The sequence below is a fragment of the Xiphophorus hellerii genome, chromosome 6 (genome assembly GCF_003331165.1).
Source record: "Xiphophorus hellerii strain 12219 chromosome 6, Xiphophorus_hellerii-4.1, whole genome shotgun sequence".
NCBI lineage: Eukaryota > Metazoa > Chordata > Actinopteri > Cyprinodontiformes > Poeciliidae > Xiphophorus > Xiphophorus hellerii.
The window spans coordinates 26,844,592-26,864,595 of record NC_045677.1 but is presented as its reverse complement, the minus strand read 5'-3'; the positions used below and the strand labels follow the sequence as shown (position 1 = coordinate 26,864,595).

At 38.2% G+C, this 20,004-nt stretch overlaps 1 protein-coding gene across 4 annotated transcripts in view; it reads left to right on the top strand.

Moving 5' to 3' along the window:
* Positions 1-20,004, top strand: part of pard3ab (par-3 family cell polarity regulator alpha, b) — a 257,273-nt gene that overhangs the window by 33,916 nt on the left and 203,353 nt on the right. For all 4 annotated transcript variants that reach the window (XM_032565195.1, XM_032565196.1, XM_032565194.1 and 1 more), the window contains exon 2: positions 8,684-8,785. In XM_032565195.1, coding sequence (XP_032421086.1) covers positions 8,684-8,785 — 102 coding nt within the window. The remainder of the gene's footprint in view (positions 1-8,683; positions 8,786-20,004) is intronic.

Below are 20,004 nucleotides of genomic sequence, written 5' to 3'. Positions count from 1 at the left end.
GTTTTGGCGTTTTGCTGAATAGCAACAGATGGTATCGCAGGCAATAAGATTAAATGAAATGGGAGTCGATTAAGATCCTCTGTTGACCCCAACAACCAAGGTCAGGCGCATAAATTGTCCCAGAAGTTGTTTCAATAAACAATAATTTTGTTGATTTGAGACAATTTTCAAGTAATATAACGACATATTAATGCAAGAAGCAAGTAAGTAAAGGAGAAAATTCTGTATAAAACTGTATTACTAAAATAATAATTAGCTGCAGATTTAAACTGTAGATCTTTATCTACTGGTAATAAGTTGAATTATCTGCTGTGTAATGATATATTCAAGAGGAAGAGACGTGTCTTTCATGGCTGTTTTTTTATATTAAAACTGAACTAAATCAAAATATTAAAATAAGATCTTGTCAGATTAATGCATTTTCTAGCAGAGCAACTTGTTGATTTGAAACTCCAGAAATCGTAACATTCGGTGCGTTACACAGCGGATGTAAAGCCACAATAACCAGATGAGATTTTCAGCTTTGTGAGAATGTCAGATATGGATATTTATATCAAAAGGACAATTTCCAACAACAGTGGAAAATGCTTCAGAAGCTCCGCGGCACCGTTCCACAAACAAGATGAAGAAAGTATTTTTGGTAAAATTAGAGAAGCTTTTAATGTTAAAAATGTAGATCCTCTCTAAAGACCTCCAAGGGCAAAACACACTCTGTATGATCTTCTTAAGAGAATATCAGCACTTTTCCCTCATCTGTTTGAACAGGATTGCTTCTCGTAGCTTCACTTCTTTTTCTCTCCCTGTTGCTGGTTTTGTACTTCCTCTGAATTGTTCTGTTCACCCTCGTTTGCTGCCACCGGTGCCACTGGTGCTCTCCCTGCCGCCTCATCCTCCTCCGCCATTCTCAAAGCCCTTGCTCTCGCCTCCGCTTCTCCGTCCTCCGCCTCAGTGTTTTCACTGGAAGACGACGATGAGAACATTTCCTCAAACAGATCATCAATCAGGCCTGAAAGCTCCTGTAAAATGTCATCGTCTTCGCTGCCAGAGCTCATATCTTCGTCTGGTGAAGTGGTCTCTAGAAACAGTTCAAGCACCTCTGAAACCAGGCTGTAAGTGACTTGTCGTTCTGCAGCTTCATTCGCTTGCTGTAAACAAAGGTTCAGCACGATTTTATTAGCATATTTCTTTAATGTTGCATTAAAAACGAATCCTCTAGGTAAAGCTACAGTGAAGAATAATGTTTTTAGTAGGGGTGCACTGATAAATCGTCCTATATTTTCTGAATTTTGGGAGTTCGGTGATCAGTCGATACTTCCATGTGAATCCGATCTTATCTGCCTCAACAAAAGTCTAATGACCAAATACTGTCCTTTATTGCTCTACTGTGAGAGAGGTTTGACTGATACACCCACCCAACAGGTTTTGTCTGCATATTCACAGTTAACAATAATCCCCCCACTGTTGCCAACTCAGAGACTTTCTTGATATAGACATAACCGTTGAAGAAAACTCAAAACCACTTTTGAGTACTTTTCTTCTTGCTCGCTCTTTGTCGGCTACGATACACACAGACCGGTTGCCATAGCAACAGACTGACAGCAGCTCCACTAGTGTATCAGGATTCAACACCAAAATCCACGCAAACAATTCCCACACAAAGAACAGAACATTCAGTCGGTTACGGTATCATGTTTCCAGGTGATCGTCTGAGCACAACAGAGGTTGATCAACTAATTTAAACGCCTACTCTTCTGATAACATGTCTGAGTCGGTGTGAGGGTCGCCTTTTTTTTGTAACCGAAACACACCAAATTCCACAACACATCTATGTGTTAAGGTTTTCAAAGTCAAGCTAGCATAACTGACCTACTTTTCTCACCCTCTCGTTTTTATTTTAATAAAACTTTTTCTTACCTTATTATCTATTTGTCGTAGTGTGGACAATTATTAACAAACCACTGCGTCCGTTTTTCTTTTATATATCACACGTACATTTAAGATTTAGCATCATGTGTTGACAACTTGGCTAAAACCAATGCTAGTCTTCGTCAGTGATCAATGTTTTGCCTTGCAGCAGGGAGCTGGGGTTGGGACTTTGCACACGTGACATCAAGAACAATTTAGCTACATTTCAGACAAAAAATATCAGTTTCTGCCATTATCAAGCATTTTAAAGATCAGTAATCCGTAATCGGCCGTAAAACTGCAATCGGTGCACCCCTATTTTCTGCCTTACCTCGTTGTCGATTATTTGGTTGTTTGTGTAAATGCCCTGGAATGAGGTGAGATTGTTGAAGAGGCTGTTGGGATCCTCCTCATGGTCTTCAGTGTTCTGGCTCTGCTGAACCTCGTTGTCGCTTTCACCCGACTCCACGTCCGGAATCTGGTCCTCCAGAGACATTTCACTTTTTGTTTACTCACAGCAGCGTAGCAGGTGCTAACAGACCCTTTCAGGTTCTGAAAGTGGCCAGAATGGGTCGCAAGTGCTGTTGCCACGTTTGTGCTGTGTTTACGGTGCTGGGAAACGGTGTTGTGCTTCAAATCAGGAGTTCTTCTTAAGTTCTGTTCTGCTGTTGGGCATTCTGAGGTGTTTTGGTTTAAAAAGCCTGGTGCAAAGAAGGCTTCTGTGAAGTTCCCACTGATGCTTTAAATCCTAGACAAAGTCTAATTTGTCTAGGATATCACAAAACATTTTTTGTGATATCCAACATTTTTAAATAATATGTGTTTAGCCTAGAGCTGAAACGATTAATCAAATAATTATGATTAATCGATTTTTGAAATCAACTATTTTAGTAATCTATTAATCATTAACTGGAGTAATACAAACTCTTAAAGGCCATTTGCTGAAAGAACGTCAGCGGTAATTAGGCCTGTCACGATAACAAATTTTGCTGAGCGATTAATTGTCTCAAAAATTATTGCGATAAACGATAATATTGTTTGAAGACCTTTTTACACTGATTTAATGGAAATGACGTAATAATGCATTCGATTTCCTGCCAAAGATAGATACACTTTAATTTCAAAAGAATATTTAACACTGGAAATGATAAACAAAATAAACAAAACAACCAAAAATAAAAATAAAATGGATTCTCAGTCTCCATTAACAAAAAACTCACTTGAAAAAAAAAACTAAACAACATAAAGGCAAAGTGGAAATAAATACTGCATTCAACCAAAAGAGTGCAGATTATGAAGTCTGTATATTATATTGCCCTTCAGTAATAATTATATTGAAATAGAGAAGATGGGCACATCGACTACCTGATGCAATAGTTCACATTACACGTTTTTTTTGTCCCGATTTTCCCCTTATGACAATCTTAGAACGTTGGTCTTTCTAATATTGTGTAAAAAATAAGCTTAAGTGTTTAAATAAAAAATTCAACTAATTGATTAATCCATGGAGTAATCGATTACTAAAACAATTGTTAGTTGCAACCCTACTGTAGGTTTGAATACATATATGAACATTAAGTAGACCAGAGATCCTCCAAAAGCAGCAAGTTGACTGCAGTGCATTCTGGGTAAATACAACCAAAACAAATGCATTAGCCTAGCGCTTCCAGTAGGTATTTCTACAACCGCTAAAATCTAACTCTACTCCATCTTGGTTTACATTTTGTGAGGAAGGAAGTTGCGCTCAGTGACTTTTTCAGAGGCTTTCATGTCATTTCCTTCAGCGGTCCTTGGTGCAGCGCCCCCACAGGCGAGGAGGGGAACAGGTTGCTGAAAGGGTTTTGGTTTGTTTGACACAACAAACAAATCTAACCGAATCTATCAGACTATCAAGTGTGAAAACACTCCTAAAATAATTCAATCAGAGCTTAGTGATGGCCATTCAAAAACCTCGAAGTTATTATTTTCAGGTCATTATGTAACTCATTTAGGAATATAATTAGGGTCGTTTCCCACTTATAGAAATCCCAGTTGTTCCAAAGCTTTAGCTTCCCGGCTGATGTCTTGAAATGCTGTATCAATATTTCCAAATAATATTCTTTCCTCATGATTCATACATTTAATATTCATCTTATTGTGAGTCATATTTCACTCTTCTTTGATGTTTCCTGCTTCTGTTGCTAATACTTCCATTTTTACTACAACACAAAACTATATTTTGTGTTATTGGAATGACTTGTTTTCAGTCTGCACTCTTAAACTATAATGAGCTCACTATTATTTATTGAATTTTCATTACTGTACAGTTGACGGTACATTTTAATCAGATGTTGGCGTGCTGCATGGTCTTTTTATTTTGCACAGCGAGCTCTGCAGGCCGGCTTGTCTGCCTTAAATCAGAATTCGGGCTTCCTGCCGACTGTCCCAGCGCCTGCCTTGGCCTCCTTCCAGGTCTGCTGTTGGACAGATGAGCGCTACAATAGGCGATGGCTCTTGTGATCCAGCTCCAGATCTGTCCTTTGTCGTTTAGTGTCCCCTTTAGACGAGGGCCGTGTGTAAATCTCTATTAGCTACCAAATGGAACAGGTGAGAGTGAGATTGTGGGTATGTGACGTGTGTTATTTCCACGCTGACTCGGTGTGACTCGTTTTTCTGTCTCTGTCAGGCTTTTTGACTTGTTTACTATGTGTCCTCTGTTTGCAGTTGGTCATGGGGAATTTGCTGTGAGCTATTTTTGCACGATGAACTTGGCCTTGCAGAATGACACTCACACACACGCACATGCATATTTACACACTGTTTGATGTGGCCCTGTAAACAGAATAAACTTCACATGAGACTCGCACAATGTGGGAAGAGAATTCAATCTTTTATTGGTTGAAACCAAAACAACAACAATAGGATTCTTGGTATAAAACATGTTTGCAGCTCTGAATGTTTTAAGGCAGCTATGTTCAAGCCCACTCCTGGAGAGCAAAGATCTTGCAACTTTTAGATGCATCCCTTCTCCAACCAGTGTTGCCAGATTGGGCGAGTTTCTCCACAATTGAGCTGCTTTCGGAGAGGTTTGAAAAAAGGGCGAATTGTTAAAATTTGAGCTGCTTTTCACAACATTTGGTGGGTTTTTAGGAAGTGCTGATAAGAATATTCAATTCAAATGCTGTGTCCTTGTACTCGTTTTATCTACAACGTATTAGGGTTACTGCAGGGAGAAAAAAAGGAGTAAATCTGCATGAAAAAAACCCCTCAGAACTTTAGATTCATCTCAGAAATTTCTAGGAAAAACGTAGAAGTTTCTGAGTTTCAAAAGTTGAAAATGTTTGACTTTTGAACAACGCAGTGGTAAGAATCTGTCGAACATGACATCATCATTGATTAATAGTCACTGGTTAATAAAGTGTCACTATGTTCCACTGTGTTCAGGTTGAGCCCTTTATTTGGGCTGGAAACTATCAGTCAGATTTGGCAACCCATTCTCCAACACACACCTGAACCACATGAATGTCTTGTTACCAAGCCTCTGCAGAGCTGGATGAACTGCTGGTGAGGGAACTTAGGTGTGATGGAGAAATGATTCCTTAGTTGCAAAATGGTATCTGGGATTGGGCTACTCTGATTTAAGGCAAACCGTTTCTACTGAACTTTATGGCAGATTTCGCTTTACTGTGTTCCAGATGCATGAAAGGTCTTCTCATCCTGTTTGTTTGAACCGTGACTCCTTTGAAATCTTTTGCTTTTAGACTAAATTCACACAGCAGACAAATGTGTCCCATGTCTGACTTTTTCAAGGTGGTTTGGACAACATGATTCTGATTTTTTCACCTCCAAAAAATCTGATTTGTTGTACAAAATCAAATGCATATACTTAGTTTTCAAAGCGTCTGCAGTCTAAAAAGGCATGTCTTATTTTATTCTATTTTTATGCATAATTCTGCACCAGAAGAAGTCATATGTGGTAAATAAAGACATAAACAATGGTTGAAGCATCGTTACTAGTTGTGCTTTGTTTTTTCTTGGCTTCCTTTGTCTTATGATTTTTTTGACAACACTTGTCTGTTCTAAATGCTCAACAATTTTAAAATCAAACCACATTTGGGGACATCCATTATTAGATGCGTAAACTGGTACATAATGCAGTGCATTATGTTAATTATGAACAAAACTTAAATTGAAGACGTTTTATTCATGTTTTACGCCTGGTGCCAAACGATCTTGAGTTGAATGTAATGCGGTGATCCGGTTCTGGCTGTAAGCAAACAAACCCAAACATGATTCCTTTGTACAGAAACATAACAGAAGTGGGAGAATGGAAGTTTAGAAAAAATCCTTTTTAAATTTTTTTTTTTTACTGGGACGGTCACAGGCCAAATTATAATTCAACAACTTATTACAGGAAAAATGTTTATCTGCTGTGATTGGTAGCTATGCTAACTAGACTGGACATTAAACAACAGGCTGCGTTAGCTGCACCATAGGGATGAGCAGCCACATGAGATTGTGATTGACAGCACTAAAACTCTCCTGTCTCTGATTAGTTGTTTCTAAATAGCACTGGGAGAAGCAGAGTAACAGCCACAGTCGTTCTTGTCTTCCACTGACTGCTGCTGACCACCGTCAAGCGCTCCAAGCAGGAACGAACCATTTCATGCAGGTCCAGGGGGGATTCAGGGCAAATGTGAACTTCTTGGTCTGGGAGGGGTAACATTTCATTTTTACTGCTAAAAACAACTTTTGAAAACAAAATATAATTAATTTTGTAATTGACAGGGCCCCATTAAAAAAAAATTTCTATGAACAACAACAACAAAAAAAACAATAGAAATTGCTGAGGGCCTCCTGTCAAGAGCGTCCAACGCAAAACGCCTACAGCTGACGCGCCTTCGACGCGCTTCCACATAGTCTTCGCTTGTATAGCAGACGTGCGAAACGCTACGTCAAGCGTCTGCATTCAAAGTGAACACGCGTCGAACTTGAAGCGTCGGATGCGTTTTTGACGCACGTGTGAACGCACCATAGAATTCAGGAGCTTGACATTTTGCTCTACACCTATCGTTTCGCGAGACTGGTTTGCATTCAAGGTCTATTTGGAGACGCGTCAGCTCTACGGCTAGAGTGTAAACGCACGAGGCAATAAACCACATTAAATATACGAAGTTATATAGTCCTGCCACCACTAAGTTTAAAACCTTTAACGCTTTTACAACTAATTCATACTTTTCAAATGAATTTAAAATATTTGAACAATCAGTGTCTGACTCAGAGGCGCCGCCAGGAATCTTGGGCCCCATGACAAAAAATTTAATTGGGCCCCCCCACTGCTGTTACAACTTTTTGAGTCTATCTGGCCTATCAAAAGTGTCACAATTTTAAAGGTTTGCAACTGCCTTGCTTTCTTTGGTCCAATACTGATAACTAGCACAATTTATATTTATAGCTAAATAGCATTTAGCTATAAATATTTGAAAAAATAATTAAAAGAATCCTGATTAAATTTTGCACTTTATTCACAATATAGAAAGAAAAGAAACCAAATAAGTTTCATGCTGTTACATTTAGACTTGTTGGACCCTGCATGTATTTGCACTTTTTAAAACATTTCCCTCTAAGGTAAAATGAATCAATCTGCTGACTGTTTCTGATTTTAAGAAGAAATGAAAGTCTCACTAAAAGGATTCATTGTCCCGTTTTATCAGCAACATGTTGTTGTTTAACAACCTTCATGTGAATCCCCTCACGCTGATTAAAAGCAGCGTCGTGTTCATGTTTTTTCTGCTTCTTTGCTTGTCTTTCTCATCTGTTTATCGTGCGTTTAGCAAAGCTGTACCTGCCAGGTTAACTGATGCCCACATGCTGCACGCTCTGCAGCCAAACACAAATGAACATAACACACAAGCTAACCAGGGCGAGACCTTGTTTGTTCTCATGAGTGATTACACAAAGGCATAAATTTTGCATATCAAAATCCTTGGATAAACATTCTTGATTGTGCAATCATTGTAAATCCTTTAAACACCTTCTTTAAGTCTACCATTTATTGATAATTTCTTCCTTAGATGCATACCTGAAGTTATTCCTGCCGCCTTCGATATATTGATAACAAAGATCTTTATTTCTGGTCTTTTTGCATTTCTAAATGTCAAAATATTTGCTGTGGAAATCTATCTGTGCAGTAGCTGTGGATTCCTGTCAAGCTCTGATGATTATTGAGGCCTCAGTGAACATCAGTGACATCTGGGGAAGATGAATGTCATGTTTAAGTACATATTCCCTGATAAACTCTGTATTTCAGTCACCGTGATGTTTTTAGAGGATAATTAAGTTCTTGTACCAGTTACGCTTTCATCCATCAGTCCATCCTGTTATGTTTGTTCTTGTTTGAAGACGTTCACCTGCTTGTGTCAGAAGTTTTTAAAGTTTAAGATGTTCCTGACCTGACTGGAAATGTTTTTTTTATTTTATATTTGAATGGAGGAGGTTCATTCACGGTTCTGTTATTCATCCATCTGTCCGTCCATCCAGTCAGTCTGTCTCTCGGTTAGTTTATTCATCATTTGTCCCTCCGTCCATCAGTATTTGTCCATTGTATGAAAAAGGTAAAAATGTTCAAGGGAAAGAGAACTCAATTTGATTTGCAAATTGAATTTTGAAGGGCGTAAACTATTTAACCGGAAAAATGTGTAGGAACCTTATTTTTGGTTTCAGCTTTAAATAAATCAGTATGAATGGTAATTATTGGGTTTATTCACCACTTTTTGTTTCTTGTCTTCCTGTTTAACAGGACGCAAACTACTGGCTGCAGGTCCACCGACTGGAGCATGGCGACGGCGGGATCCTCGACCTGGACGACGTGCTTTGTGACGTGGCTGACGACAAAGACAGAGTGAGTTGTGGCTGAATAACCTGATGGTTTTTATTCACTTGTGCCTCTTTTTGTCTGCCATTGTTTACATTGATCAATTAAACGGTTTCAGTTGTAAATTCAGACCTTGACCCTTTGTGAACTCGTCATCCTGACAATGTTTCTCCCCGGCTAAGTTTGGCTTCTCTGTTCCTCTCATCGTCTTTGGAAGTGCTCAAAGTGTGAACCTGACATCAGAGAAGCTAACCGTGATTTATCGCTCAGAGGTCACAGGGTCAAATTCTGTTATCTGAAACAAAACGTAGACGGTGGCTGAAAGCAGAAGCTGTTGTAACTTGGGGTCAGAGGTTAGATTTGCTGAGAAATTTATTTGCTTGTCTTTGTTTTTGTAATGCAAACCCAACATTGAAACGGTGTGGGTGTGATTTTCTGTGATGGTTTACTGAACGTGCTGAAGACTTGAGAATCAAAGGATTTATTTGAAGGTTCATGGAGGTCCAGGCTCTTTGTTGTTACCATTGTAACTCACATCAGTTATATAAAGTACTCAGTTTGTTTATAATATGCATATAGCTGCAATAAAAAGTGCAAAAAAGAACTGAGAGCCAGTTGATATTCAACAGATTTATCAAATTCTTTTCAATGTCATTGTTCCTAGCAGCATTGAAGCATTTGAGGGGTTGGTGAGTGATTTGGTTTTCTGTAACGTCTAAATATTTGTATTATTTTCATCTGGCACTGAAATGATCAGAAACACAGAATAATCTGATCTCCCTTTACAAGAAAATACATATAAAGTAAAGAAAATTATAAAAAATCAAACAAACAACCAAAAAAACCCGGCACAACTGTGTGAAATCAAGCTAACGTTGCATAACACAAGAACTTACTGTATATTAGTTTACTGTATATTTAAATATGATTTAATTTCTTATCCAATATTCCAGACAATAACCCACAATGAAAGAAAAAACATATCCGCTCAAACAGACACAAATATATACGTTATGAAATGTGAGTTAACCAATAAAATGTTTTAAATCTGGACCCAGAGTGTTGCGCATCTTACCTCCAGCTAACCCAGCGCAGCGTTTAGCCTCCTCCTGCATGCATCAGTTTATATGGCTACGCTGCGTGAGGTGCGTTCAAGTGCAGTGGGAAATACTCACTGCTCAGTTCAAACAGGTACTAATAAAAAATAACAAATTTACATGACAAGTAATGAGTGATTTGGTGAAATTCAGCACCACTAACTATATGATTTAGGTGAATATATGTAAGATATTTGGGCCTGCTGGATTAATTTTGGCCCTGCTAAAGTCCAGATTGATGCCCTGGAGGAGTGAATATAAGCTGTCTTTATTTTGATGTCAGCCTCGAAGCATCCTCGTCTCTCCATTGATCCGGGCTGACGTAGATCTGGAGCCAGATAAGACAGAGAGGAGGAACATAAAACATGCATGAGGGTGTTTGCCCCTCTGAACATGACTGGTGGTCTCCTGGCAGCTGTGACTCGCTCGGCTCTGATATTCCTCTGGAGCTTTTTAAAGGCTGGAAGGAATGTCTGGCTCTTCACACTGGGACACATTTATAAGCTCACGCTGGAATCTTCAGAGTATAATATCCAGAAGCTTTCTGGTGCTTTCGCTTTGTGATTGAGGCCACTGCAGCCCAGTCATGTCTTAAATTATCAGCTTTTATACTGATTCAGAAAGTGTGATGTCTGCCAGGAAAAACGGCAGCTTGTCCTCAGACTTGTTGATTATTTTCCCATATGCCCTTCCTCCCTCATTCACTCTTTCCTTCTCTTTCCATCTTCTTTTTATAAAATGAGACCAGTTTTTTTTTTATTGATAAGTCAGCTTATCTGTGACCTTTATTAGCTCTGCTCTCTGAGAATTTAATAGCAAATACTTCATTTATCTTGGCTGCCAGTTTGCTATTGAATGTTTCTTTATTGTTCAAACTGGAAAACGATCAGTTCAGTTTTGAGTTGAACTGGTTGAACTCTGTTTCCAGTATCTGTCCTGCTGATAATCTCTGAACTCTGATGCTTTTCAGTATTTGGTCGATATTTAAAATGTTAAGCTGAAAGAAGTCACATGACTGTTGCAGTTTTTGTGTCCAGATGTTTATTTAAAGACAGATACCATACTGTCTGGAAAAAACTGGAAAAGTAAATCTGAGTTTAGAAAACGTCTGTGTTTTCTTTTTCTATTCCTTATCCATTGTCTAAAACTTCCTTCTTTCTTGTATTTCTTCCTCTTAACTTGCTGTCTTGCAACCTTTGCTTCCTTCTTCATCCCTTCTTTACATGTTCCCTTCTTCCTTTTTACTGAAGTTCCTTGTGCTCTTTCTCTCATTTTAGTCTTTTCCTTTACTTCCTTCCGTCTTCTTTCTTCCTTTTCTCCTTCCTTACTTTCTCTTTTCTTCCTTCCTTCATTTTTTCCTTCCTTCCTTCCTGCTTTCCTTCCTTCTTTGTAGGCTGAGCTCTGCAGCAATTTCTTTTTGTTGCATTTTGTCTTTAAATGTTCTTTCTTTTCTCAAAACGACTCCACAGTCTGGACGACTCTGGGATCTTTTTTCCATTAGACATTAAAATGTCTTTGAACTAAAAAGCAAAGTCACATCTGGACCTAAGAACAAAAAAAAAGGAAAGTTCAGTATTAGTTGCTTTGTGGCGGGATTGCTCACACTGTCCACAAATTACACGGAGACATGAAGATCCTTTGACAGAAACGCGAGCTGCCCAACACGGCGTGATGGAAACGGCACATTTCTGTGTTTCTGTGTCGACCATGGAGGGTTTTAGGATCTCTGCGTGTGTTATTCTTAAAATAATTAATTTTCTTATTTTAATAGTCCAACACAGACGTTCTAGCTGAAACTCAGCAACCAGTTTTCTGCAGATTTTGAGTTTTTGTTACGAAGGCAACCTCAGATTGTTGATTTTTGTGTTTGTTACTGATCCAAGCCCTTTCTTGGTATGAGCTGAATATAGAGCAGCCTGCCTGCGCTTCAGACAGGCGGAGTGACGGTCGGGATTGGGCCAGGAGGTTAAATAAACCCAGAGGAGTTTCCCAAAGCAGCCACTTCGATGCTCCGTTTACCCTGTCACAGAATATCAGTAGAGGAGCCGGCTGCCAGGCGCGCTCCATGCTCCGTTTTAAACTCTGTATCTGAGTAAACGGACTGACTTTAAGGTGCTGAAGTGATAAAATAATGAGCCTGGTAATTAGAAGTTGTAGTAATTGAGAACATATGGATGAAAGAAAGACTGACTCACCACAAAAGAAGAGTTTCTCTACAGTTATTGACCTGGTGTTTGTTTCTGTATTGATTTTTCTAAGTGCTTAGACGATAAAATGCAGTGAAAATAAATCCCACTGGGCCTCCTGAGCTGGAGGTGCTGACTGGATATTTTTCTGAATAAATACTTAAAGATGACCTATTGTGCTTCCTTGAATAGGTTAGGACATGTCTATGGGCGAAGCATAACATGTTCGTTGTATTTTTTGCACAAAATCATTTATTGATAATGATATTTTAGTCTGATCAGTTCTGTATTTTTAGCTGGTTTAGGGATCTTGTCCCTTTAAATCCAAATAAGCTGCTGCTGGCCACACCTCTCCAAATCAACGTTTACACTCACAATGAAACAGATGCCCAATTGTACAGCTGTACATCTTTGAAAAGCATTAGTAGAGCCTCAAGTACATCCGACAAGAATGCAGCAAGTCGTTTCTGGATAGTAAGTCAACAGCAAAACACTTGTCTTTTCCAGCAGCCATTGTAAAGCAGTAAAACCAAACATGCTGGAACTCAGCTGTGGTTGCTAGGTAACGGGCAGGGCCTGCTAATTTGTGAAGTTACGTTCTGTAGATTTTTTTGAAAGGACTCATTTTCCAGACACCAAAAAACATTAACTTGTACATAGATCCCACAAGTCTGAACCGGAAGTGATCCGTGCCACTGAACCGCCATCTTGATAGGCAATCGCAGCCAAAGCACAGATGAACTACGGCTTTGAGACCAATAAAGATGGAGTACTCAAAAACTGTAATTAAGTAGTAGTTGTACTATAAACAACATAAGGTACTTACAGTATGTTGTTTATAAGTCAGATATGAATGAAGTGTGAGCTAGTTCTAAGTTTGTGGCTGGTTAATTGTTGTCATAGCAACTCCATAGCAACTGTCATGACAATTAGTTTTCAGATACCTACCAAGAGGCTGTGTCAGAAGTTACGTCACATGAGAACTATGTATTGCTACAAAATGACTGGATGTTTTGTTTGTTTTTTAAAGCGTTTGGGCTGTTTTTAGACGCAGTAGAAACCCAAATGGAAGTACAAAAACATAGAAAGTCTGAATTTTGCATAACATGCTCACTTTAAATACTGATATTTTGGACAATATTTGGCGCTGTTTCATTTAAACTTGGTAGTTTTGCTGTTTTGGCGCCTGATTGCTCGCTGTTACTTGGTAAAACTAAGTGACGCGTTGTCTGTCACGTCGCCTGAAAGCCATCTAGGGAAATGGAGACCATAGATAGAGCTGCTGTGACGGGACTGCGGCCTGGACCGGTGCCTGAGTGGAGCTGCTCCAACAACAGCGTTGCTGGGATGGATGAGAGGTCAGCCAGAGCATGTGTGGTGGTCTAAAGAGTGAATCAGAACAGCCTCTCCTGTTTGGAAAACATTGCTGGGGTCCAGGTTGACGCTCTGCTGCGATGACAGAACAGTTTCCACGTGGTTTCCGGTTTGCAAACAGTAATAAGTATCATTTCCTGAGTATTTTTGCTTACCAGGAAATTCCTCCCAAGACATCCCAGTGAATAAAAGGTGAATAATGCAGGATGTGCTTCATGATAAAACTCACAAAGTCTAATGACTTCCTGTCTTATCTTTCCCCGTAACGCTGTGAGTTGAACGTCTCCGTCTCATCGAGCCGACCCCTCCTCCAGTCTCACTCCAGAGGCAGGGCGGCTGATGACCTCATTTCTTCCACATTGCCCTCTTCTTCCTCGTCCTCTCTTTCCCCTCCTAATGAGAACCGGATGGTTTTTATACCAGATTCAGCTGGATGAAAGAGGTGTTTTAGGAGGTCCCTCGTTAAGGGGACCAATCCCGACCAAACCGGGTGAAAATTAGGTGAAAATTAAAATTTTGCAATAGGGCTGAAACGATTAATCGAATTAATCATGATTAATAAATTATTAACCGAATAATGTAGCGATTAATCATTAATTGGAACATTCAAACTCAGGAGTAGTTGCTGAAAAAACCCCAACATATTTAGAGTAGTAATTAAGCCAAACTTTATGAAATATTTATACATTTTATCTTCTACTATAATGCAGGTAAAAACACCTTAGTCTGTAAATACGTTTTAGCCAAAATAATTTTAGCTTCACCTGGTTCAGATTTATTCAACAAATGCTGTGTTGTTACATTTTAGGCAATAAAATGTTTATTTTCTTAATTTAAAAAGAAATTAAATTATTTATTTATTTACATCCTTTAACATATTTTTCATATTGTTTAAAACCTCTTAAGTGGTTAAAAATGAAAAATCTGTAGAATGTGCCATCTTTAAAAAAATAAATCAAATTAATCAGAATAATCGATTAACCAACAACTAAAACAAAAGTAGTTATTTTCCAGCATTTCATTTAAAAGATTCAATTAGTTGAACTGGTTGAGCGTTAGAAAGAAACAATCTTAATGTGTATTTGGTGTTGCCTGCTAATATAATGCAACAGCAAGCAGTGCAACCAGCTGTATAGGCAAACCTGTGATGTTTACACCTTTCATTAAGACTTTAGTTGATTTTTAATTTTTTTTTTCACTTAGTGTGTTTTCACACCTGATAGACTGGTAGACTCCGTTCGAGTGGAGACCAAATTTGCACGTTTGTTACATTTTCAGCTGCTGCGGTTTGCTTTCACACTGCATTGAGCCAAATGAACTAAAATAATTTAAAAGCCTGTTCTCCTCCTCGCCCCCGGGGGCGCTGTACCAAGAAACACTGAAGGAATGACACAATCTCTGAAGAAGACACTGAACACAACTTCCTCCTTCACAAAATAGAAACAAAAATGGGGCAGCGTCAGATTTTAGTGCTTGTAGGATTTTACTCTTGTGTTTGTTTTGGTTGCATTTACCCAGCATGCCCTGCACCGTAGTCCATTTCATGCTGTTGGTTTGCCACTGTGAACGCAGCCTTGAATTGAATAACTTAGCAGCATGATCAGAAAAGCCGACAAATGTTTAAAAAGGTGAACAGAAAAAGCTGGAGACGCCATTAAAATGTGTGTTTGTAGTGCATGGAGTGTGTTTCATATTTGCAAAAATACTTTATCAATCCCAAAGGGGCGTTAAATTATTTTTATTCTAGTAGTGTGTTCTCTGTCCAGTATGGGTGGTTTCAGAGAGCAGAGGCCTTTCTGACATTCTTGTTTTTCTCCCCATTTGTAAAACAAGTATTTGTCATCTAGACTGAAGAAAACCTGAACTAATAGGTGCTTTAAAACATGATGCAGAGGAAGTCCATCTGTCAGCAAAGCCTGCACCACTTCATCTTATCTGAAGGACCTTTTAACCAAGCAGAAACCACGTAAGCAGCTTCAGGTTATGGCTTGTCCTGTATCTGTGTTCAGATTGATTTAATAATCGCCTCACGTCAATCTATGGTTTAACATTTAACGTCTCGAAAAAAAGCAGCCGCAAGTTTAAACACATGTAGCAAAAAATGCTTTGGAAGCTGCTGAAACCTGGAGATATTTCTGCTGGTCGTGTTCAAACATCCATATTTTGTTCTGCAAACAGTGACTCTGCCCACCCAGCTGATGAATAAATGGTGCTTCCTCTGGTCTGAACTGCGACGGCCACAACATTTACTTAGAAAGTTAAGACGTTTTTATTCATAAAATGAAGCAGCTACTCCACTTATTATAAGAAAACTAGACAGAAATGTATTTATATCAATGAAGTGTACGCAGTTGGTGTTGAAGTGAACCTTTACTTCCACTTCAGCTGACAGGAAAGAATTATTTTTAGTCCAACATTACATAAAACACAATAATAATAAAACTACTTAATCACAGTTTAACTTATTTTCATGTATTTTGCTGTTATCTCCAGAATGGCGCTGCTCGGTTTTGATTTGTTGCTTTGTAGACTTTTGTTCATCCTTTTTGGAATTAATAATATTCTTATGACATGGAGCAGCTGTCTAGCATCTCAACACTCCAAATAATACCTGAACTTTGACCCCAAATGTAAACAATATATTTTTTGGTTACAAAATTTAAGTATATTATGTCTTCTTTTGTTTTTCTTAAATCCTACAGTTTCGTTTTGTAATTTCTGTCACTTCCTGGAGTTTTTCGGTGTGTTGGTTGTGATTGGTTGTTTCTCTTCCAAGAAATGCGCTGATTGGACAAAAACAATCTGTTATTTGCTGGTGGTGTGGTTCATTTACATACTAGCATATTAATGACATATTTTGCGTATGACAGACATATGAAATGTCACTTTTTTTGGCCTTGTTGGAGTTCCTCAAGTGAAAAAGAGAAGATTGAGTGTAAGATGTAAAAGCTCAACACCACAAATTACTTATTTACAAAAATATATGTGCTCACATCAGTTTTATTGGTGACACAAAAACAATGCAAAGCTGCATGAAAAGTTTGTGTGATAAAGCGCCCACAACCCCCACGACTGCGAAGCCATGCAACCATCACAATGGGCAAGGATCGTATCCCCTACTCCAACGTCTTTCTGCTCATACTGCAACTAACGTGAGTTACGACAGCACATAATTTCCCGTTTGGATAAATAATATACTTTCTTTCTTTCTTTTTGTTTGATCATGACATGATGCTCCAGAGGAGAAGTTCTTGTGACAGGAGACATAAGGACTGTCTTATTGTTAATTGATGACGCCACAGCTTGGAGCATCCAAATCTAGTCGAGAAGGATAAGTGTGCATTTATTAATCCATAATCGGTACTTTCATTTGACGAGTTGTGCCTCTTGGTTGTGACTCACGTTTGACCAGAATCCCTCTTTGTTTTATTAACTTTCCTTCAACAGAAGTGGGGATGTGGAGAGACCAATAGCAGTTTCCAGGTTTTTCTGTCATTTGAACCAAACCTACAAAGTTTTACAGCAAATAATACGACTGAGATCTTAAATATATAAAATTGCACCTTTTATAAAGTCCAAGCTGCTTTGTGAAGTGATTACTCACAGACACATAAGCAGCCTCAGCAATTTCGGCTTGGATAATTGTCACCCACACAGCCTGAGTCATGATTACGATGTTGTTTGCCTGTGTGTGTCGTACATGCCTAAACTTTGTGCGAGCCAAGTCCCTCAGGATAATTGCAGGTTTTTATTTCAATTATCTTAACAAGTCTGCTTCCTTGTTGTTCCTGGATTGCTTCAGGGCTTCTTCTCTTAAAACTCCGATCCTGAATGGGTCAGCGAACCAACACGTTTTATCTCCAGAACACCTTATCTAGAGAAAAAAAAACGATTTTAGAGGAATGCTGTCAAAGGCTCCAAAAATTACAATATTCCAGGTTTTGAAGGCATTAAAAAATGGATATTTAGTCACTGAACACATCTGTCTTTTAGTGATTAAAGTTAAAGGAATCCTGTATTTTTGTTGAATTGTTTGCATTGTCACAATATATGATAATGTGGAGCGAAATCTCCTTTGAGAAACTGCAGAGCAGATGTTGGGTTTTCTAGATGTGTGTGCTTTGCCTTAATTATGCAGAGGAAGGTGTCAGGAGAAGACAAAGCCTTTGTATGTGGAGCCAACAGGACTGTCAGGATTACAACAGATATCTGTGTGTGCGTTGGCTGTAATGAGATTAGGACTCCCCCTTCTATCCTCTGCCTATTCTTCTCTTATCTTTTCTTCATCCGTCTTATCTGCACACCCATCACCCCTCGTTTGATCAGATGTTTTGGTTCAGGCTCTAGAAAACATTTTTCTTACAAACATCTCCTCTGTAATTTGTGGTTATTTTAGGCTTTTAATATTTGTACCAGTCCAGGTTTGCAGCTTTGATTCAACCGTAGTCCTCATGATGTTCTCTGTTGCTGTGATGCTGAAGAAAAGCTGATACTACAGCCTTGGTCTGCCCTCTAGTGGTGGCGTTCTGTAATTGCAGGAATCTTTTTGAGATTTAACCTTTTTCTTATCACATTATTTATTGACTTTAACGGATGTGGTGGTGCAGATGTTTGCTTTTGTTTATTAGGGTTTAATTTATATGGTGTATATTCAATATAATATTATAGTGTTTTATTTATATTTGCCTGGAAAATATGATGAATGGGGTTTTTTTTTACGAGTACTTTAGAGGTAAAAAACATATTTTCAGAATATTTTTATAAAAATGTAATATTACAACTAGACAGTCAAGGTTTCTTTTTGGTGTTTTTTAAAAAGTTGTTGTAGTTTGTGACCCCGTGTAGAGAATTGTCTCTCCAATCAGATGCCAAAACTGAACGACATGGTTCAGTCGCAATGTTTTAGGTAAAGAAAACAGAGGAAAAGTAAAAAAAAATAAACTAAAATGTTTTGTTTGAAATAGAGATGTTTTAGTATTAACATCTAATAATAGATGTTAATACTATTATTAACATCTAATGTTAATTATTAGATGTAAACCCCATAAGATTCAGGGGTTATTTAACCCCTGAATCTTATGGGGTTAAATAACCAAATTATTTTGTCAGTTTTTCTTTTTTCCTCCCAAAATAAAGAAAAATAAACATACATCAGTTTAAATAAGTACTTAATGAGGGATTGGCTGGTGTTTGGATTCCTGGTGAGATCTTGAAGTTCTCACTCTCTTTCTACTTCAACCTCAAACTGTTTTAGTTTCTCATGTGTGTTTATTTTGGAGTAGGAGAAACAGATGAATCTGGACTGTTGATAGACCAGTTCTGGTTCTGGTCTGGCTGATTGATTCAAACCTGATGCTGAAAATAATCTGCCAGTGTTAGTCACATTTAAGACACTAGGGGGAGCCAGAGGACGATTTTATTTAAATCGAATAACTCAAGTTTGTTTGATTTTACTCTAATTTTCTGACTTTGTGGTTTATTAATGTTCGTGTTTATTAATTGACACAAATCAATTTTGTGAAGCAACCTATTATACTTCTAATAATAGGTTGCTTCAACTTGCTGCCTTTTACTGGTTAAACGTAAACCAAAAATTCAGAGCACTGTGGTTTTTAAGTTTAGCACAAACGTTAGAAAAGTTGTATTTTGCTTATTATTATCTTTGCTGAAACAAGCTTGTTTTTTCCCCCTGTAATGGTTCCACGTTTGTGGATTGAGCCGCAGAGTTGGGGGCTTGGGTTACGACAATAAAACACCAGTTTATTATAGAATATAATTACTTTATTCATCCCAGCAGGGAAATCATTTCGCAGTTACAGCAGCATAGAGACAAGACACACACCAACCACCACTGAGTAGCAATTGTAGACAAGATAAAATAAAAATAAAATATAACATGCTGTCAATATAAAAAGCAGCTTAGAGCAGTCCTTGCAAAGATTCAAAGATGTAATAAATCTGACGTAATAAACTGCATAGGGTGAAAGTGTGGAGAAAGTACAAAGACTGGAGGAAGCCGTTAATTAGTGCACTGTTGGGGCACTACCAGGAAATCTAGATGGATCAAAAACACAAGTAAATCTGATAAAATTAAAAAGCTGGGCTTTGAAAAGTAAAAATGTAATAGATAACCAAAGAAAATTGAAATCTGGAGAGAAATATTGGACTGAAATCTCTGGACATTTCAACCCGCAAAAGAAAAGCTGAAAATTTGAGTCAAAAAATAAAACTGGTGTTTTTGAGAACTACGGATTTTTACATCTAGGAAAGTAAAACTGGAGGGAGAGCTCTGAGAATTTGAACCTGGAGAACAAAATCGGACTGGGAATTTTGGAAATTTAAGACTAAGAAAGTAAAACTGTAGTGTAAATTTGTACACAGAAAACACCAGACTGAGGACTTTGGACATTTATAATTGAAAAGGGAAAACTAGAAGAAAAATTTAGAAAATTTGACCCTGGAAAACAAAATCAGAACTCTGGACATTTCAGTCTGAAAAAACAAAATCTGGAGTGAGAAGTCTGGAAATTTGAACCTGGAAAACAAAGCTGGACCGATAACTCCAAGCATTTCGATCTGAAAAAGGAAA